This window comes from Python bivittatus, unplaced genomic scaffold (genome assembly GCF_059951505.1).
Source record: "Python bivittatus isolate LINGU-HERP-01145 unplaced genomic scaffold, Pbiv_v1 ctg000080_np1212, whole genome shotgun sequence".
Taxonomy (NCBI): Eukaryota; Metazoa; Chordata; class Lepidosauria; order Squamata; family Pythonidae; genus Python; species Python bivittatus.
In genome coordinates this window covers 67525391-67547169 of record NW_028277035.1, presented here as the reverse complement: position 1 = coordinate 67547169, position 21779 = coordinate 67525391, and the positions used below count along the sequence as shown (strand labels likewise).

The following is a 21779-nucleotide window of genomic DNA, read 5'->3' as shown; positions in this document are numbered from 1 at the left end:
CAACCTCAGCGACTTTAAGATGTGTGGACTTCAACTCCCAGAATTCTCCAGTCAGCTGGGGAATTCTGGGAGTTGAAGTCCACACATCTTAAAGTCGCTGAGGTTGAGAAACACTGCACTAGGTTAAAATGCGGCTTCCTCATTTGTGGTTTAGTGTATTACGTGAATCCAGCCCTTTAGGCTGCAGCAAGGAGCTAGGAAAAACCACTCATTTTATTTGCTGCCACTTATAGGTCATCCCGATTCTTTCAACCCAGCCACTCTAAGCCTGGTCCATTTCACCTAATGGACTTTTAAGGGGGAAAAAAACCCCCACTAAGTTTCCTTACTAAGGGCTAGTACCTTAGTAAAAATGGCCCGGATGCTGCTGCAACTTAGGGAAAAAAGCGCAGTCTTTCGGCCAGCAGGAAGAAACGAGCCCCGTCGAGCTGCAATAGACGCCATATCCCTCCCTGGTGAAATCCTCGCGCTGGGCTGCCGCAGTTTCTATGGCAACACAGGTTCCCAGAGTCATGGAGGTGGAGCCGCCCGCTAAGCGGCGCTCTCTCCGCGCAGGGGACGAGCCGAGTCAACGCCCGCTCGTCGCGCGGACTCTTTCGTCAGGAAGCGCCCAGGCGCCGTCGTGCTCCTTTTTCCGGAAGAGGCTGTGGGGTTCCTCGTGCCCAGGCGCGAGGGGAGAAGGAGCGCCGGGCCGTCGTGAAAGTTGGGGCGCCCCGCGCAGGCCTCGGCTTCTCCCGGCGTGACGGCGGTTCTTTCTCCCCGCTCCGTCGCAGTGCCTCGGGCTACAGGGTACGCGGGCAGGCAGACCCGACCGGGGGGGGAGGGAGAACCTTTTCTTTTCAGAAGTTACCCACTTGGCGTCGGTCGGGACTGGAGGTGGGGGGTGTTTTTTAAATTTGGCTGAAAAAACCAAAGCAGCCCGATTTCTTTCCAGCATACCGAGGTACGTGCCCATCACGGTATTCCCTGTCGGGGTAAGCAGTTTACGCAAAGTCAGAATAGGGAAAAGAAATGGTGAATCAAAGAAGCAAGGCGATAGCTAAGGAAAGTAATATTACAGATCAACGTCTTTCATCCTCCGTATCTTCCTGTCCTTGCAAACTGTCCTTGTTTCACCTTTTTTTAAATGTCTCTCTGTTTGAGGGCCTTGTCAGCTCCCTCCAGTCGTGACTTTCTTGATTTTCCTCTTCCTCTGTACCCATCCATTCTTTCTTCATATGCCTGCTTTGCAGTTTGATCCTCATTTGTTTTCTCTGTATGGCCAAAGCACCTCAGTGTGCTTCTTTAGTACAGTCAAGTGCTTTTATACTCAGTTCACATTTGTACCCCACTCTTAATCCTAATTTCTTTTTACGACACATACTTCTTAAGTAATCCATTCCCACTGCATCCAACTTTTATCTTTCTTCTGAGATACCAGACTGTCATTTTTAAGTAAAAAAACAGGCAAAAGAACACTTTTATATGTAGGTATTTTTGCTTTTTCCAACGAGCATTTATTTCTTACAACAGGCTACGTGGAACCTACTACCCTTTTTTTTTAATACATTAATTTTCAGATCCACATTCCCCATTGTATTATACAATTTATCTAACATTCACTGGAGATCAGTTGAGTTTTCAACCAATAACATGGCATCATCTGTGTACAAAAGGACTTACACGTGCACAGCTAACATATCTATAACATCCCCACAATCTTTATCTATGTATTTATCCATAAGTACATTAGACAACCAAGTGGATATTACATATCCTTGTCTGTTCCGTGCTTAGTGTTGAACCATTTGCTAAACCAATAGAAGCAACTTAACCATAGTTTTAACTGGGTCAGCATCTTAGACCAAGCTAAATCCAAAAATGCAAGAGAATTCTTGGAAGCTTGGTATTCAGGCAACGCAGCTATCAACAGGCACATAGAGATAAACAACGTCTACACACTATTCAAAGGAGACAAAAGAAAGGAAAACAAAAGACCAGAACATCTCACCAGCAGTCATCACCCAGATAAGCAGAGATTAACACCAAGATTACCACCAGACATACAAGCAATAAACAATACCTTAATCAAGGAACTACCAGAGGAAAAAAATAGAACAAAACAAAACCCACACCAACACTGGCAGGGCAAGCCACAGTATATAAACAGAGAGCAAACCCCATTCCATTCTAGCACTGAAGATGTTACCTAGCCAGGTAATGAAACGTTTGCAAGAAAACAACCAAGCTCAGAGAACCCCAAGGACTCCACATTTGCTAAACATTCTAGTTTCATGCACACACTATTTCCATCATTTATCATTCTTAGTGTATTAGTCACTAACCTTCAACCCCATATTTGTTCAAAATATTCCATAATTCAAGCCTATTCATTTTATCGTGCTTTCTCGAAATCAACAAACATAAAATAAACTCTCACATTCATAAGTTTCTAAGTGACCTGCTGAAGAGCAAAAATCTGATAAGGACACCACTTCTCTGGCCTAAAGGGACATTTTACTTTCAAAATTCTGCTCATTATTACTTTACCTCTTCAGTCAGAATTCTGCCAAACATGTCCTAGGGACACATAATAAACTAAACCCATTGTAATTTTTGCATTTACTTTTGCTACCTTTTCCATTGTATGGAAGAATAACAACAGTATTCTTCCAATTTCCAGGCATGGATGCAGTCTTCACACATGTTAAAAATGATGCCAGGACGCTCTATAAGCAGGCCACATCTGTACCATAATATTTCTCTGTTTACATTGTCAGCTCCTACAATCATTTTTCAACCCTCTCACAGCATTATGTTTTCCTTTTAATCATTTTTTTCCCTTTGGCATTAATGAATGTTAATATTTATGCTATTAATGTCAAGAGTACTTCTTTACTTCCACTCTTAACATATTGCTGTCGTTCAAATCTCTAAAGTATTATTTTAGCATTTTAGTGTTCCCCCGCACATTAGTTTTATCTTAATTTCATCATTTTTAATTCCTCTGCATGCACTCCTTGTTTAGCCCTCTTCATTCACTTCCAAAACAATATTTTGTTTCTATCAAAATCAGTCCGCATTTTCTCTGCCTCTTTTAACCATAACTGTTCCTTGCTTTCTTTGAGTACATTTTTGCAACCATCTTTTTATGTGCATTATAAAGTAGCTTTCTCTTATCCTTGTATTTTTCTTCACAAGAATAATTCTCTTATTTGTAGTTTTTCCTCATCCACAGCCTATTTCATTTTATCATTCCACCAAACTTCCATTTGCATGCTTCCAATTATTATAATTCTTTTCTTATGCTCATTTTCCAGTAATTCTGTGGAAAGTTAATTTGTCTTCTAATACTTTTTCTGCTGTTTTCCCTTCTTGCAGTCCTTTTTTCACTCTTTTTTTCACAACTCTCCTTTCTTGCCATGTATTTTTTTTTCCAAAATCCACTCTTGATAGTACCAAATAATGATCTGTCCCATATTCAGAACCTCTCACCACTCTTACATTTTTCTTTAACCCTCTTAATCCCTAATCCTACCGATTAAAACATCAATGCTTTTTATTCATTTCTTTTTATGTGTATATATAAATATACTTAAACCATGTATCCAAAAGAAACAGATCTTTTCTAAGCAGTTACTCACCAATCACCATTCTCATATATTATCGCATCTTTGAATTGCCCAATCACTTTTTCTGTATTCTCATCCCATCCACCTATTCATGTTACCTAACAGCATCAGCTCCATAAGATCAGTCCATCTTCATTTAGATCCATTAGCACCTTCTCTTTTTCTCTTAATTTCACAGACACATATCTATTTTTCATTTCATTTCTTAATTTATGTTCTTCATCATTTATTCTTTTTACATTCCAAGTTGCAGTTTTCCATATGCCAGGTCAAGATATTTATTTTATTTATTAAAATTTTTAGACCATCCAGTAGCCAAAACACTCTGGGTGGTTTTAATAAAACACACTAAAAATACAACCTGAATAAAAATATATACAATAAAATCAAATAAAATACAGGTAGTCCTCACTTAACAAGCACAATTGGGACGGGCACCTCCATCAATAAGTGACACAGTCATTAAGTGAGATACCACATGACTGCAATGGATTTACAATGTCATTTTTCCCCGTGGTCATTAAAGAAATCACCATGGTCATTAAGCAAGACATCACGTGACCATGACTTGTCGGCTTCTCCATTGATTCTGTTTGTTGGAAGTCAGCTGTGAAGCATGCAAATGACGATCATGTGACCATGGGATCCTGTGATGGTCATAAACACCCACTAGTTGGAAAGTGCCCAAATCTCGATCATGTGACCACGGAGATGCTGCGATAGTCATAAGTATGCAAGGACTGGTTGTAAAGTTACTTTTTCAGGACCGTCATAACTTGGAACATTTGCTAAGCAGGGCAGTCATTAAGTGAGAACTACCTGTACAAAATAAAAGCACCATATAAACTAGGTAGCAACAAGGCGGTCATTCAGAAACAATATGAATTAATATACAATTAAAAGTCTGACAGCAAAATGATGCTAATGTGGGTGCCTCTCTGGGGAAGGAATTCCATAAATGAGGTGCCACCACAGAAAAAGCTCTCCCCCTTGTAGAGGTCCACCTCACCTCCTTTAGTGAGGGAACCTGGAGGAGGGCCTCATTAGATGATCTTACAAGCTCACTGAATTTAGTATAATTGCTTTTGAATAAATACCATCAAATAACCTTACATCAAAAGATATGCTATGTGTTATAAACAGAAGTTTTTACATGAATAAAAATACAAGAACTTGTACTGGCTTTGGATTTTACTACTATTCTGTTTCAGAGACTATAGCAAGTAAATCATTTTAAATGTTTGATTATTTGTTTATATTTTCTTTATGGAAGGTCTTTAAAAGCTACCACGCTGCCAGAATGTCTGAAGTTGCAAAGGCTGCTGATGTGTTATCTGAAGTGAACCTCAGTGACACGTGTACACCATTAGGTGAGAATAAAGAAGACCTTCCCAGTGCAAGTCCTAAAGATGTTGTGATCACTATTGGAGCTACTATACCAACTGGGTTTGAGCTGACTGCGGCTGATGAAGTACAAGAGAAACTAGGATCAAAGTCTAGAATTAGCAAGGGCCGTGGAAAGATCTACTTTGAAATTCCAGTTATAAGTCTTCCAAAGGTTTGGAAATTTTGTTGCTTATGCAATTTGCTATTTCTATATTGTTTTGAGACTGCAATATTCCTTGAGGTTACTCACATGTACACATTCCTAATGGCTACAGATTTCAGATTTACAGCCTAAAAATCATTCCAGCTCATAGCAAGAAATTCTATAATGTTACTTCACTGATTATACTGGATGATCTCGAATTCACTTGCTGGGACTTGGTTCATATGCTTTACTAAGACATATATTGTTTAATCATGGTTTGTTGTAAAAGCTAGAGCTGTATGGCTACAAATCACAGTGGGTGGATTAAGAACATAGACTAAAAGCATAAGCAGTCCCCTGATGGATCAGACCACTGATCCATATAGTCCAGCAGTCAGTCCTCACAGCATCCAACCACCTGCACAAGGAAGCCCACTAATTTCCCACCCGATGGCCTTCAGGGGTAATCACTCTGCTATCAAGGCTAATCGGCATTGATCCTCATGACTTCCATGAATTGGTCCAACCGTTTTTGAAGCCAGCCAAGCTGGTATTGGCATAGTACAGCACATTATACCATAGTGCAGCACATTATGTCAAATTACGTAAGGTCATAATGTATCTATACCTGCTAGTATTTTTTAAATTTATTTAGTAGCTTTATATTCTTTATAAAAAGAACCCTCATTTTTTTAAAAAAATATAGTACTATGGAATGCAGCAGTTTTAGCTTGTACAGTTTTGAAGCTGTACAAACTAAAACTGTACAGTGTACTATACATCTGTCACGTTTGAAGATTAGAAGTTTTGAAGCTGGATGTAGATGTTACCTTAAACCTGTACTGTAGACAAAATAAGAGGTTGGTCCAAAAATAAGACTTACCTATAATTTCATCCAGGTTCACCAGTTAAGATCAGTTGACAATTTATTTGTCGTTGTTCAAGAATTCAGAGATTATCAGTTCAAAGAAACTAAGGTAAGTTATTTTTTTACTCCATATTTCTAAGCAAATTCAATTTTTAAATTACAAAAATAGTTCAATAATTAGTGGGTTTTGAGATTTTGCCATAGGCAAAATCATATAAGAAATTATGATATTTATTTATTCTATTATTTGGGGGTAGTATTGATACTTTATCATTCCCCAAAGCTTCTAAAATTAACAAGCTTTATTTCTATTTTTAGATGTGCAATCTAATAAATCCAGTGCAAGAAGAAATAGAGAGGGAAGAGAAAAATAAGCAAACTTAGGCGGCAGTTCCTAAAATCTATGTTGATTTTATAACAGTTCATAAAAACGAAGACTTGAAGGGCATTGATCTAAACTGCAGGAATAGAGCCTCCTCTTTGAAATATACATCACCATTCTTTTTAAGAGGAAAACCAAAGATGCTTAATACACAGTATCAAAACAATACAGAAATGAAAAGCATAAATAGCTAAAAATGGGGAGAATAGAACCATCTAAAACTAAAATAAAAAAATATAGCCATAGAAAAAGCTAAAAAAGCTCCCAAACAATAGCAGATTCAGTACCACTTAACTCAAATTTTAAAACTACTTAACATATGGCCCTTCCTGAGAGAGGCAGTCTGTATTATTTGCACCAAATTAAAAAGACTATGCTCCTAGTGGGTATTAGCTAAGCATTAATTGGAGAACATTCCTGAAGCCAGTCCTCTGATCAGTACTGACAGAATGCATAGGTATCAGCAGACCATCCTCTGCTCTCCAAAAATGAATTCATTTTCAGAAATTTAGCAGATATTGGAAATGTTTAACTGTATAAAATGAGTTTGTCTCGGAACTTTGATTAAATTGTTATAGGAAGAAACTCTAAAGGATTTAGAGGGGTTGGTTAAGAAACTCCCTTGGACCAACTCTTTGGAAGTATGGAAGTTAAATACAAGCCTTAAGAAAAGAAAAACTAGACGAAATAAGGGCAGCCATCAGAGTCATGCAAAGAAGAAGCTAGAGAAAAACAAGAATCAAGAAGGAAATGAAGAATTGCAAAAACCTGCACAAAATGATTTCAAATCTGCTGAAGTCCAAGACCCAGAAAATGCTAATGAAACAGTACCGTCAGATGATGATGAACAGTCTGAACCCAAAGAAGAGTTAACATCCAACAGTGAAAACCAAAATGAAGCAGGTGATGGCAAGAAGCATGAAATGGAAGCTGAAACACTGAAGTTCCGGGTAACTTGCAATAGAGCTGGTGATAACCACAACTTTAAATCAGATGAAGCAGCAAGAGATTTTGGAGGAGCTGTACAAGACTTCTTTCAGTGGAAAGCAGACATGACCAATTTCGATGTGGAGGTAAAATTCATTCTTTGACAGTCTTTTCTTACATGTTCAGTGGGAAGAATAGTTTAAAATACAGTAAGATTTAACTCTGTATGTGTCTGAGCAATGGGCTACTTCAGATAGTACTGTAAATCATGATTTATTATGGGAGTGAACTACATTAAGTTTTCGGCTTGTGGGCTCCCACCTTTCTCTGATGCAACTGAAAAGAGCTTGAAAACTTTGATTTCTAATACTATGCTACCCTGTGTTTTATCTGATCCTGATTCATTGGATAATTTGGGTTATTTCAGATAGTCTAACTTCAAAAATCAAGTATGAAGCAGCTGTATTCCAAGTAACATATTTAGGAGTAATCACAGTTATTTTGATTTAGATGCAGTACAAATGCATTTTAGTTTGTCAGAAACTAAAATATCCTACTCCTATTCACAGCTCCTGTGACACCTAAAAGAACACAAAATAGTGGGGTCACCAATTGGGTAGCATTTGAGCTCTTTTGCTTTATTTCAGGTATTCAGACAGCTGGTATTCACCCAGAAGATCCTGGTGCATGAATAGTGTACACTGCAGCGAGGAAGGACAGGGTTTTACCCCCCAAATAGAACTGTGTTTATGGAGGGTCTAGACCAGGAGCTGGCAACCTGTTGGCCCCAGGGTCATATGTGGCTCCAGGTTTCCTTTTGCTAACCATAGAGGACCTTCTGAACATGACTGCTGAAAATGAATAGCATAGTTTCCCATTCGGGGGTGAAATAGCTACGGAAACTACATTATAATTCCTAAGATCGGCATATCATATTTTAAACAAAACCTGCAGGACTTGAATGAACAGCCAGTCCTATCCGCATGTAAGGTGTGGCCCTTTCATTTTTTAGCCCTCACCAGTTAGAAAGTGCAAACCTTGAACACCAGAAGTTACCCACCACTGGGTTAGACCATGAATAGGCAATCTGATACTCCCCCGGTAATTTGTGCTTCAACTTTGATTAGCCTTAGTCAACGTATCTAATAGCAACAAATTGTGGAAGTTGTTGTCCAAAAGTTATGACAGACAACAGTTTTTCTACAATCCATAGGTCCCTCTCTAACATGATACATGCCTGTGATGGAGAAATTTTTAGAAAATCCTATATTAGTATATCTTATACTATAATGAGATGGTATTATCTATCATTGGTTATTTACTGCTAAAATCATTTAAAATGTTTGTATTTTAAACACTAACCTGCTTTACTCAAGGTTCTTCTCAATATCCACAATAATGAAGTAATAGTGGGGATTGCATTAACAGAGGAAAGTCTTCATAGAAGAAATATTACGCATTTTGGGCCCACAACTCTTCGTTCCACTCTTGCATATGGAATGCTGAGGTATGTGTGAAGATTTATTTGAATTTTGGACCAAAATCATGCGGCATATTACTATAAACTCTGCAATGTACCATATATTCAACTCTAGTGTGTATATGTTTTAGTATTCTATACATTATGATATTTAAAACTATTCCACAAGATATTTTATTGCACTGCAGTTCTCTTCTGGGTTTCTTTTGCTTCATTTAAAAAATAAGTTTCAATAAGTGATTTCATTGCATTTTTATATGAAGAACTACAGCCTATTGGTACCATAGTGTAAAAACAACTGCTTCTGATAGGTTGAGTCTAGGTATTTTTCTGATGATAGGAGCATTCCCCGAGTGGAATGCTCTTGCGGGTGAGAGCAGCTAGAGATGGGTGATCTTTACTGATTCTCTTCCTCCAGAGCACTTGAAGCACTTTCCCACTATTCTAGGAAACTCTCTTTAGAGTGGATCTTTATGGAAGAGAAGACTTACATAGGCAGAGATGTAATGGAAAGTTTGTCTTGTCACTTGTTCCCGAGCAGAAACGCTTTCCTAGATTAGAATTTCCATGGGTAGAAGGAGCCCTCCCTTTTATGTAAGATGGTCTCTGCATGCAAACGGCTATGTTTCCAGTAATAGAAAATGTGTTTGGGATTTTTAAAAAAATCAGATTCATCTTAAAATATAAGAATAGTCTTGCCAGATCAGGCCAAATTCCATCTTAGTCCAGCATTTTGTTTCTTGACGACCAGCCAGATGCCTCTGTGTTGCTCACAAGCAGGTGAAGACATATCTTCTGCCATTGTTCTCCTGCAAGTGGTATCTTTGCCCATGTCCAAAAATAATACTTGACTCTCAAGACTAATAGACCTTCATAGATGTCCATAAATTTATTCAGTTCCTTTTAAAGCCATCCAAACCTCAGAGTCATTGCCACATCTTCTGGGAAGGATTCCACAGATTAACTATGTGGTGTGAGAAGAACTGCTTTTTATTGTCATTCTCCATTTTTGTGCCTATTGACGCTCTTAAAAAAACCTCTAAAATGTCCTGGGTGCTACCTACTATTGAGGTGTGGGGGAAGGGGGATGAAAAAGCTATTGATATTAAACTTGTATATATTTCAGGTTTTTGCTTTCAGTCTTTGTTTGTTGTTTTCTTATTTTGCTCTTCACAAAGTCCTTGATATAGTCAGTGGGTGTTTCCTTTGTGTCCTAACACTATATTCTGCTTCTTTTCATTCTGATTTTGTTTAGATTGTGTGATCCTCAGCCAGCTGATGTAATAATTGATCCCATGTGTGGGACAGGTGCTATACCAATAGAGGTACTGCTCTCTCCCTGCTTCCCTGCCCTCAAGCATATTGGGTCTTTTTTATTTCTGAGAAGATATGCATGTCTAGTGGCAACTTCAGCTTCCAGCCTTGAAGCTGAGATTAGTACGCCATATTAGTCTTATCAGGATGCAGAGATGCCCTGGCATGTTGGCATAGCTTTGTTAACTGTTATGAAATATGGCCTATTATAAAATGGGGCTATACAGCCATTTTAAAGATGTTTACTTGGAAGTCAGAGTTCAGACTTCAGTTATTCCTTGCTCATGAGGGGTAGCCTGCACATCTTAGATTTTCTCTGGGCTTTGTATATACAGTGGTACCTCGGTTCACGAACTTAATTCGTTCCACGATTCTGGTCGCAAACTGAATTGGTCGCAAACTGAATCAAATTTCTGCATAAGGTTCAATGTAAATAAGGTTAATCAGTTCTGACCCCTACGAATGTGATCACCAACCAAATTGGTCTCCAACCAAATCAAATTTTCCCATAAGGTTCAATGTAAATAAGGTTAATTCGTTCTGAACCATGTTTTTTTTTTAACCACAAAAATATGAAACAAAGTACAGTACAGTACAGTATGAAGAGAGAGAACACTAACCTTGCTTGAAGCGACACCAAAACGCTTCACAGCAAGTGTCTGTCTGTGACTGCAATCTCACCTAGAGGAAGCCATGACCACGTGTCAGAGCAGAAAAGTTGGCTGTGGGTCGTGTTCGTCACCCGATGCGGAGTTCACGAACGGAAGCAAAATTTTGCGAACGCTGCTGTTCGCAAACCAAATTGTTCATGAACAGAAGCGTTCGTGAACCGAGGTATTACTGTATAATGTAAATCACTACTACTATTAAGTACGTGTTTCTTTAGTGTCTTCTTAGAATCCTTACAGCATCCTGATTCTTGGAGGTGTCGCGTCTAGGGCTTACCTAAACTTTCAGTGACTGCAGTACTGTGTGTTGTACTTCAGTAGCACGTTGTAGCTCAATTTGAAAAAGGAATTGTCTTTGTACTGCCTGACTGAAGGGGGTAGCAGATAGATGATAGAAAACCAGAAGAACAGGTTGCTCTCTACTCTACCCTGAGCTCAGATCTGATTATACTACAGGTAGTCCCCAAGTTACAACCATTTGTTCAGCAACCGTTTGAAGTTATGGAGGCGCTGAACAAATGGTAGTTAGCCCAGCCCCTGAAGTTACAGTTGCCTCAGTGCCCCCATGGTCACGTGATCAAAATTCTGGTGCTTGGCAGCCTGCCCAGGCTTACAATCACAGGGGTGCTTCAGCTCCCCTACCCGCCTACCTCCCCCCATCTCTGCCCTTTTGGCCTCCCTGCGCTCCGCTGGCCCTGCTGCCCCTGTCACCCTGTGCTTGCTGGTCCTGTGGCCCCTGCAAGGCTTCTAAAACCTCACAAGACCACACACGATTTGGACAAGGGGTGGGCACAGCCTTGGAAAGAAGGCCTAGTGCAGCCAGCAGCTGCCTTGTGAAAGGCCAGGCAGGGCGCACCTTAGCAACAGCAGCAGGAAGAAGATGGCGAAAGTCAGCTGGAGGTGGCAAAGCAGGCAGGGCCAGCAAGCACAGGGTGGCAGGAGCAACAGGCTGGAGGGGCTGGCAGAGGTGACAGAGTGCAAGGCAGCCGAAAGGGAAGAGATGGGTAGGTGAGGGGAGTTGAAGATGAAGCAGTCCATTACCTTACCAAGGCTCAGGGCTGGGAGGGATCAAGCTGGGAGTGGCTTGGATTGGAGTGGTCCTTGCCTAACGATTGGTGGGATTCGGTTAATGACAGCAACTGGGACTGACAGGATTGCCATCGCTAAGCGATGTGGTCAAGTGACATCATGCTTTATGACTGTATCTCTTAGCGATGCAATTCCAGTCCCAGTTGCTGTCCTAAGTCAAGGACAGCAGTATAGTCATAAGGCCAGGAGACAGGGAAGAAACTCTTAATCTTGATCTCATATACTCAAGTAACCTAACCTGTTAGGTTTATACTAAATATATACTACTTAGTTATGGGCAGGCTCTTACGTACACAACAAATAACGCTTCTGGCAATTTAGAGTCAGGCAGGTAAGCAGGCTGCTCTGCCATTGGCTGCCTCCCAACAGTACAAGTGGGTTGTTGCAAGCAAATCCCTTTCCAGGGCATCTCTGAAGTGACTGCTATAGATAGTGATGAACTATCAGTCTCAGTTTTCCTTATGAAAACATATAATATAAATTGTTTTTCAGAAATAGGTTTCAGATGGATTGCTACATTGCCAAGTTCACTTTGTTTCTCATTGACAGGGGGTTACTGTATGGCCAAATTGTTATCATATTGCTGGGGATAACCATTCACAAGCTGTGAAGAAAACAGCAAACAATATCTCCTCTTTACTGAAGCAAACTGAAAGTAAAGAAAGGTAAGAATTAAAAACAAATAAGTAGTATAATCTCATATTTGTTTTTTAAGCATCCAAATAATAGAAAATATTTATCAATTCATAATCATGGATATGCGGATCTGAGCAGTTCTTTCTTCTTGAAATAACTTACTGCTGATGGGAATTTTTAATTTATAACAGCACTTCTACAGGAAAACCCATAGATAGCATCCAATGGGATAGCTGCAATCTTCCCCTGAGGACTGGCTCTGTGGATGTCATTGTAACAGATCTGCCATTTGGAAAAAGGTAAAGATCCATTAAATATGTTTGGATGATTCTGTTGCTTCTTTGGGGGTGGGGGAGATTACTGATCATGGAATTACTATCCAAATACAAGATTTTTATGTTTCTTTAGTTTCCTCCTCTGCCCTATTGATCACTAAGAAATATGTGGGTCTTGACCATTATTGCGAGATGCAAAAATAGCCATTGGGGCAAAAAAGTTATCCCAAGGTATGGAATTATACACCAGAAATACTTCTGAATGTCACCAGCTAATTAGTAATACATGTTTGATTATTCAAAGTAAACATAATTTAATAATCATGTCCTCTTTTGAGGTAAGCAATGTCCATTATTATTAATAATAATAATAATGCTTAAAATTGTAGAAGAAATAGTTAAGTGAAAGAAATGAAAAACTATCGAACTGCACCTTTTTTCATCTTCCTCTTTCACCCATTCACTCTTCCTTCATATATTTGTTTTGTAACGCATGATCAAACTAGAGGTAGTCCTCACTTAATGTACACTCATTCAGCAACTGTTTAAAGTTACGAGGAATCCAGTGCCATCGTAGTTGCTACAACAGGTCCTCATAGTTGCAGCTGTCAGGTGATCGTGATTTGGGCACTTGGCAATCGGCTCACAATTACGATGCCATGAGTGTCCTATGGTCATGTGATTGCCATTTGCAACCTTCACTGCTGGCTTCCAGCAAGCAAAGTCAGTGGGGAAGTTGGCAGGAAGTGGCAAATCGCAATTACATGACCGTGTAACCCTGCAATCTTGTGGGACTCCCCTAATGATGGCAACTAGGACTGCCGGAACTGCCATCAGAAGTTGGAGCAGTCATGTGATGTCGCACTTTACGACTGCATTGCTTAGTGATGGCGTTCCCAGTCCCAGTTACCGTTGGTAAGTAAAGAGTACCTGTACATAACATACACTTTGTATTGGTCACTCACTATTGTATTGAAACCACGTTCATTCAGCAACAAAAAATCTTGGTCTTTTCTATTTTCATTTTATCACATGCACTTATAATTATCCTGAGTGTGTATAGGCACATTGCACATGCTTATCACATTTACTAACCTCCTAGTTGGTAAGATGCAGGCAATTTTATTTATTTATTTTAACAATTTCTGTGGCTGCCCATTTCACAAAAGTGACTGGGCAGTGAGAAGGATTAAAAAATACAATTAACAACCATAACATGCAAGATCACACACAGAACCCATCTCATAAAAAACACATTAACTAGCCTAACTATTCCAGCCCAAATGCCCGGGAGACCAGTTTTTTAATGCCTTATGAAAGGCTGACAGGTTTGGAGCCATCTGTATCTCCATAGGGCAGGTGCTGCCACAGAGAAGGTATGAGTCTTTGGTCCAACAAGATGACATTGTTTAATAGATGGGACCCAGAACATACCCTCCCTGCTAGATTTGCTGAGGCAAGCAGAGACAATGGGACACAGGCAATCCTGCGAATAGCCTGGCCCTATGCTATGTAGGAATTTCTAAGTGATGACCAGGACCTTGAATTTCACCGGGAAGTCCATTGGGAGCCAATGCAGCTCATGGAGCAGTAGCGTTGTGGGCATAACAAGAAATGCCAAAAACTGCCCACGCTGCTGCATTCTGGACCAGCTGCAGCTTCCAAATGCTTTTCAGGGGCAGCCTTATGCAGAGCACATTACAGTAATCCTAATGGGAGGTGATTTAAGGCTTGAGTCATCATGAGCAAGGGCCACCCGGTCTAGGCACTGTTGGTGCACAAAACAAACCAATGCAAATGTCCTTCTAGCCATGGCTGCCACCAGAGCCTCAAAAACAACCCCAAGCTCCCTCTGAAACCCAGTAGGGTCCATCAGGCACCTAGGGTGGACCATTCAGATAGGTCCTACCTTCCCATGGGGAGGTGCAGCACCAGAGAACTCCAACACCAGTAAGGGGAGATCTGTCCATGACAAGGGACTAATAGTAACATCCCCTGGGTCCAAGTCCATGTTACCACTGCCCCAAGATAAAAAACAGGTTGAATGTTTGGCCCCCACTGTGAGTTGGATCTGGGATAACTCGGTCAGGTTGCTCTAGAGGCTGTGAACTCCTGAGTTGCCTTCAAGTCCACACCTAAGGATGGCAGGTTAAAGTTCCCCAAGAACATAAGCTTGGGAAACTCTACTGCCAATCTGGCTATAGACTGAAGCAGCTCCAGTAGGGAGGTTACTGTGCAACACAGAGATTGTTGGGTGTGAGGCCCTGTTTATGAAATTAGGCTACAGTCCCTTCTGATCCTTACAGCCCAATTTCACAAACAGGGCCTCACACCCAACAATCTGCAGAGCAGCATCCCTAAAATCCCTGTGGTTTCTCGGATGACTGCAGCTACACCTCCATTCCACCCTGCGTTGGCAGCTCATGCCACACACAAAACATGGCCAGGCTCATCTCCAAGAGGGGAATACACACACACACTAGGGCCAGACAGGTTTCAGTACTGTGAAAAAGGTCAGCCCTCTCATGCACAATTAAATTGTAGATGAGGCAGGTTTTATTACAAAGTGACTGTACATTGAACAGCAACAGCCTAACACCATGGCCTCTGAGGCTGTGGTCACCAGGCAGAGCACAGGGGGATAGAAGGTGACCTTGGTACTAAACATAGAGGTTACCTTCCCTGAGTATGTCCCACCCCCAGTTTCCACTATAACTCCCTCTGTCCATCATCACTGAAAAAGCTTTGTCTACCCTTTCCTCTGCCCCCAGCTCCCCCAATCTCCCTCAACCCTATTTGCTCCTCCCAACCCAAAGAGCCCCAACATGAAGCCTCTACTTTCCTCCAACACCACCACCCCACTCCACCCTCACACATCCCACTCTCACCTGGGAAGAGGGTAAGAGCCCGCCAACCTGTAAGGCATGGGTAAACCAGGGTACATCCTGCAGCCCATTACTGACTCAAGGAAAAGCAGTGGCAATATCCCAAGGTAGCAACCCTCCACCAATAACTCACCCAAAACCCTTCAGTCTGAAGATCTAAAGTCCACCACCCCATAGTCACTAACCCTCCACGTGGAAGGGTAAAAGTGCCAATCATAAGGTCATCTCTAGATTAGAGACCCTTTCTTGAATAGAATAGGATGAGCAAGCTTGTAGTAAAACTGTGTTTTGACTGGCCTTATGGCATGCCGGTCAAAATGTATCAAAACTGGTACCATCCATATTATTAGCAAGAAATGCTGAATATGCCATGGGTATGACAAAGTTTTTTAACCTAATCTATATCTTCTCTATATTACTAAAAAGTAGAATGTGTTGTTTACTTAGTTTTAAAAAATCAGTGACTACAGCAACATAAAATGGAATAAAATGGTGAATTGAATAGAGCTCTGAGATTACAGGGTTTGAGGCTATGAAGACATACCGAATAGCATGGTCTTATTTTCTGTCTACAGTACTGTGATTTTCCATACAGCTCTTTTTCCTTCACTAGGCTTTTCTTGAATTTATCAGCACATTTCCTGAAATGCATTGTGTCACGATGGCGATAATGTTTTGAAAGCAATAAATCTGAGTTTAAGATTCTGTATAAATGATCTGCTTCCAAATTAGAAGCCTTCTGCAATTGGACCCAATTAGAATCTTCTACATATGTTGAGTAGAATATACTTATTGTTTAAAATACTAATTAAAAATAGTTTAACATTTATGTGAGTTTTTGATTTTCTTCTAACTTGAAACTGGCTGTACGTGATTAAAAATCATTGGAAGTGTGGCTCATTACTATAGGAATATGTAACACCAGGACAGTGATTATTTATATCATAATTAGCTTAAAAAGTGAATAAAAACTGGAGAATTTAGTACAACTTACTGGTTCCTTATAGTTTCTCATTCTAATTTAAATCATTATAACATTTGTGAAATACCATTGCTGGACAGGCCCTAATATGGAGATGAAATCAAGATACTCATTTTCAAGATACTATTCTAAAGATACTCATTTTCTACTGTTAATCCCTTTCACTGTAGGATGGGGTCCAAGAAAAAGAATTGGGATCTCTACCCCTCTAGCCTTATGGAGATGGCCCGAATTTGTAGACCAAAGACTGGGAGAGCTGTGCTGTTGACTGAAGATAGGAAATGCTTTGCCAAGGTAGGCATGGATGGCTAGCCTATGGTGGTGGTATGTGAATTTATTTATTCATTCATTCATTCATTCGATTTTTATCCTGCCAAAATCTGACAACACTCAGCGATTGTCACAATAAAAGTAACAGAATTAAAACAACATACAGTCCAAATCACAAAACAAAAAACATAGTAAGAGAGAAAAACAATAAGAACAGGCAGAGATGATGTAAGTGAAAAGCTCTTTGAAAAAACTCCGTTTTTAATCATTTCCTAAGAACTACCAGGGAGAGGGCCAGTCTGACCTCAGCGGGAAGCCCATTCCGTAGCATCAGCACTGCTGCAGAGAAAAAACCCCTTCCAGCTTTGGACCCCCTGACATCCAAGAAATGCAAGACAATAAGGAGACCCTTCCTACATAATCTAACGGGCTGTACCACATCTGATTGGAGGAGGCAGTCCTATTCGTACCCAGGTGTCATAAAAGGCTTTAAAAGGTTAACACTAGCACTTTACCTGAAACTGAGACAGTAACCAATGCAGGGCCCACAATAAAGGCTAATAAGCTTCCAACATCAGGACCCAGTTCTTAACCTAGATGCAAATAAACTGCTCCTGATTAAGAGAAGAAATAATCCACAGCTTTATTTTGGTGGAATTTTGAAATCATTGATTACTTTCAGCATTCATATCTATTATACAACAGTCCCACGTTATAAGACAAAGACAAAAACACAGTAAACAAAGTTGAATACAAAAAAACAAGCCCTTTGACAGTTATTAAATATTCTTCTTAGTTTTCAGTATTGCCCTGAATAGACACAAAGCCACTACAGCCTCATCCACATCTCAAAATATTTTTTGAGGAATATCTCTGAAATGTCTACAATCTGTACATTTCCTCCTAGAATTTCCATACAAGTAGTCCTCGATTTATGACCATTCATTTAACGACCATTCAAAGTTACAATTGCACTGAAAAAAGTGACTTGCAACCAGTCCTTGCACTTATGACTGTCATAGCATTGCCATGATCACGTGATGAAAATTTGGGTGCTCGGCAACCAGCATGTATTTACGATGGTTGCAGCATCCCAGGGTCACGTGGTTGCTATTTGTGACCTTCCCAGGGAGCTTCTGACAACCAAAGTCAATGAGGGAAGCCAGATTCACTTAAGGACCCTGGTGATTCACTTAACGACCATGGCAAAAAGGTCATAAAATTGGGCGCAACTCACTTAACAGCTGCATCACTTAGCGATGGAAGTTTCAGTCCCAATTGTGGTCGTAAGTTGAGGACTGCCTGTCCTGTCCTGTAGGCCTTACAATTTCTCTCCACCATCACCATGCTTCCTAAGCTGTTAGATTGATATCAGCGTGCCCACCAAACAAGCTTTCAGCCATTTTAGAGAGGAGAGTATCATAATATAATATTGTATCAGCAAGATCCTTTGCATCTTCTACAAAGATGCTGTAGGCCTAAGAACCTGGGGAACATTCTGAGATTTCATGCCATTTACAAATGTTAAAATACCATAAAAGCTAATAAAACGTGATGCATAAAAACACTCATAGACAGAATATATGCAAGGAAATCCCAATGAAGTAGCAGTCCACCATCTCTTTTAAGCTTCAAAACCCTGCCTGAACAGAATAGTTTCTGCTGGTTTGTGAAAAACCAGAAGTGGAAGGATGAAATGCACCTCTGGGAGCTGCCCAGAGTCTTTGTGGAGTCAGGCAGTCTTAACAAATCCAATAAATAAATAATAAAGTATTCCAGGATGTCACGGATGCGTGGAAAAAGTCTACATGAGGATTTGGAACTCTCAACATTGCCTCCCTGGCCATGCAACATGGGCAGAATCTCTCAGGATAAAATGTTTCCTAAGTATTCCAGGCTAAAACCAGCACTCTGAATTGGACCCAGAAGCCTATCTATACCCAGTGCAATGTCTGCAGATTCACTATTATTTTACAGTAGTGACTCTCTCTCATTAGATCTGCACAGCATTCTGTACCAACTAAACTTCCAAAACATCTTCAAAAGCAGTGCTTACATAGGGCACATTGCAGTAATTTTTGGTGTTTATCCATCCCACATTCACGAGAACAAGCACAATTCTACACTAGTAAGCTAGATAAGACATAATATTTATCTTACCCAGGATAAATTGCAGCTTGCATGTGAGGCACTGTAAGTTGGACAATCTTTCAAGAGGAGCTTTAAAGACAGCTTCAATTATATTTCCCCTTCTTCCTCCCATTTAATACTATCCTCAGTATGCATTAGCCAAGTTAAGATACCTGCCTGTAATAACTGTAAATCCTGTATTACTAGCTTGGCCAAAAAAGAATAGCCGTGGGCTCTATAGATGGAAAGAAGAAAACATTTTAAAAATGTAGGTTACCCACTAATTAATGTCTTTGCATAACAACTAAAAGGCAGCTTCACAATGAATGCTAATAGTCTATTCTTTCTCCATTCCCCCCTCCTTTTTTCCTTAATTATAATCTGTACAGTTCTGGATTGTGAAAATGTGCCTCAGAATTAAAGATGGAAGGCTGTTTATAAAAGAAACAGAATCAGGCTTTCTAACTGCTTTCCTGTTACGTATCTATTTGGTGACTGAAAATAATGGAAATTTCAGCTGAGGGTTGCAATAAGGCTTTGACTTTATGCATTTATTTACCAAATGAAGTTGATTTGCTAATCTTCATGAAAAACTTTGAATTATTTTGTATTTCAGGCATTGTCAAAAATGGGACACCTGTGGCAAAAGTCTCACACAATCTGGGTGAATGTTGGAGGCCTCTGTGCTGCTGTATATCTCCTGAAACGCACTTCAGAAATAATTGAGCAGGCAAGATCATGTTGGTAACATTTTAGGCATACCTAGCACTCTTCCATAATCTGATAGCTTTACTTGAGATTCCAAATTGGTCATTGTTTCAGAATTAAGTGGGCTCAGCAAAATGAACTCCCGAGTAAACCTACCATGTCAAACCCAACTTGAAATTCTTGAAGGCACTCTCAGGGCTTAAGTAGGGAAATATAATAAGTTGATCAGGCTTGCAATTCGTCTATGAGCCTGAAAATGACAGTTACCATGTCAGTGCAAATGCTTTCATATTCATAAGGCAAGTTACCTGATTTTGTGAAAAAGCTAATAGGAGCTTCAGAAGACCTCCTTCAAAATACTATAAGTGTTAGAGGATTGTTTCCTTTAGTATTGTTCAGTTTAGAATATCTTTAGGTAAGAGGGTGTATAATATTTTATCACTGGAGAATCACCTCCATTTTATTTTGTTTGGCATGCCAAAATAGGGGCAATAAAGTTAGTAGAGTTTTACAAACTTTAAGTAATTGGGCTCTGAATTACAGTCTGTGATCTCACTAGTGCTGTTTCCTTATCTGCTGTCTTAATGTAAGTACTAAATCCTTTGTTTACTATCATATGCCATATGCTACATAGCTACAGCTGAGAACGTGTTCTGTAAGTCTCATACTTTTCCATTGTCATCGTTCTAATTCAGATTTAAAATTAAAATATGGTAATAATCTTCACATGTACTATTGCTGATTTGAAGCTGCAAGATGCATGAGAATATTTATAATACAGTTAACTTTAACCTGAAAATAACAGCTGAAGAATGTGCTCAGTAGTTGAATAACAGTAACTTGTAATGATTCTTGAACATGGTCCAAATTAACAAGATTTATGCAAGATTATAGCTATACTCAGATATGATAAATGGATTGTGTCCACTGTTTATATATATGTATTAAAGCTCATCTGTCAAAAGCGAAGCTTTTTTTCAGCAACTTGAAATGAGTGATCATAAAAACTATTTTAAATTATGTACATTGGATTCAGTCCAAAAGGAAAAGATTGAAACTCATTTATGTCTGAAAAATGGCCTTTGTCTTTTGAAATGAGCAGGAGAACACACACCTATGTGACATCCCATTGGCTATCATACAGCCCTAAAATACTATTGCAGCCTCTCTGTTAGAACTATGTATTCCAGAATTGGATATAACTGGGAATTTTTGAAACTGTAGACCAAACATACCTCCATGTCATGAGGTTAAAGAAAACTGGGCTGCTGACTGATCCTCTGTGAGAAATAAAGCCGCTGGTATTAGTACAGTGGAAAGATAAGTCTGTTCTTTAAGCACATCTGCAGTCCCAACTCCCACCATCAGCTTGTTATTCCATGCTTTTGCAGGGGTTATTTTGGTTCTCATATTGTTGCTGTTCACTGAATTCTAACATCATAATTTTTACCTGTATATAATAAAGTTTTTACCAGGATTACGTGTCCTTTTTTTCCTGGTGTTTATTTTCATACATATAAAATGACAGTTTCTTGTAAGGCAGGTTATTTAGGCATACTTGTTTGTTTATTATTTATTAATTTATATATATCAGATATGCCAGCAACAAGGGGATGCAAATTTGGATACGCTGATGATTTGGCCATAGCAGTGCAAGAAAAACACATGGAGGTGGCAGACAGCCTCCTCTCAAAAGATCTTAACATCCTCAGAAAATTTTTACTGATTGGAGGCTTACTCCTAGTGTTAGTAAAACGGTGACTGTGTGTTTCCACCTTAATAACAGACTAGCAAATAAAGCCCTGAAGGTTTACCTGAATAACAACTTACTTCCCTACAACTCTTATCTTAAATACCTTGGGATAACATTGAATCAGACTCTTTCTTATAAGATACATCTAGAGAACATGGCTGCAAAAATTAATGCTAGGAACAACATACTCCAGAAATTAGGTGGAACAAAATGGGGAGCTTCAGCTGCCACCCTTAGGACATCAGTACTAGGGTTGGTCTACCTCACAGC

The 21779-nt window shown here is 39.7% G+C and overlaps 1 protein-coding gene across 2 annotated transcripts; it reads left to right on the top strand.

Moving 5' to 3' along the window:
* Window positions 1-605: 605 nt before the first annotated feature.
* THUMPD3 (THUMP domain 3 tRNA guanosine methyltransferase) lies at window positions 606-21253 on the top strand. 2 transcript variants are annotated; one of them, XM_007436353.4, is made up of 10 exons: window positions 606-789; window positions 4885-5169; window positions 6042-6119; window positions 6971-7465; window positions 8696-8826; window positions 10055-10124; window positions 12420-12535; window positions 12698-12805; window positions 16819-16942; window positions 19665-21253. In XM_007436353.4, exons 2-10 carry the CDS (start codon window positions 4912-4914, stop codon window positions 19794-19796), a joined length of 1512 nt encoding a protein of 503 aa, XP_007436415.2. In that variant the 5' UTR covers window positions 606-789; window positions 4885-4911; the 3' UTR covers window positions 19797-21253. The 2 variants fall into 2 exon arrangements, with proteins under 2 accessions (XP_007436415.2, XP_025027718.2); XM_025171950.2 differs by lacking the exon at window positions 606-789 and adding an exon at window positions 800-943.
* Window positions 21254-21779: the final 526 nt, after the last annotated feature.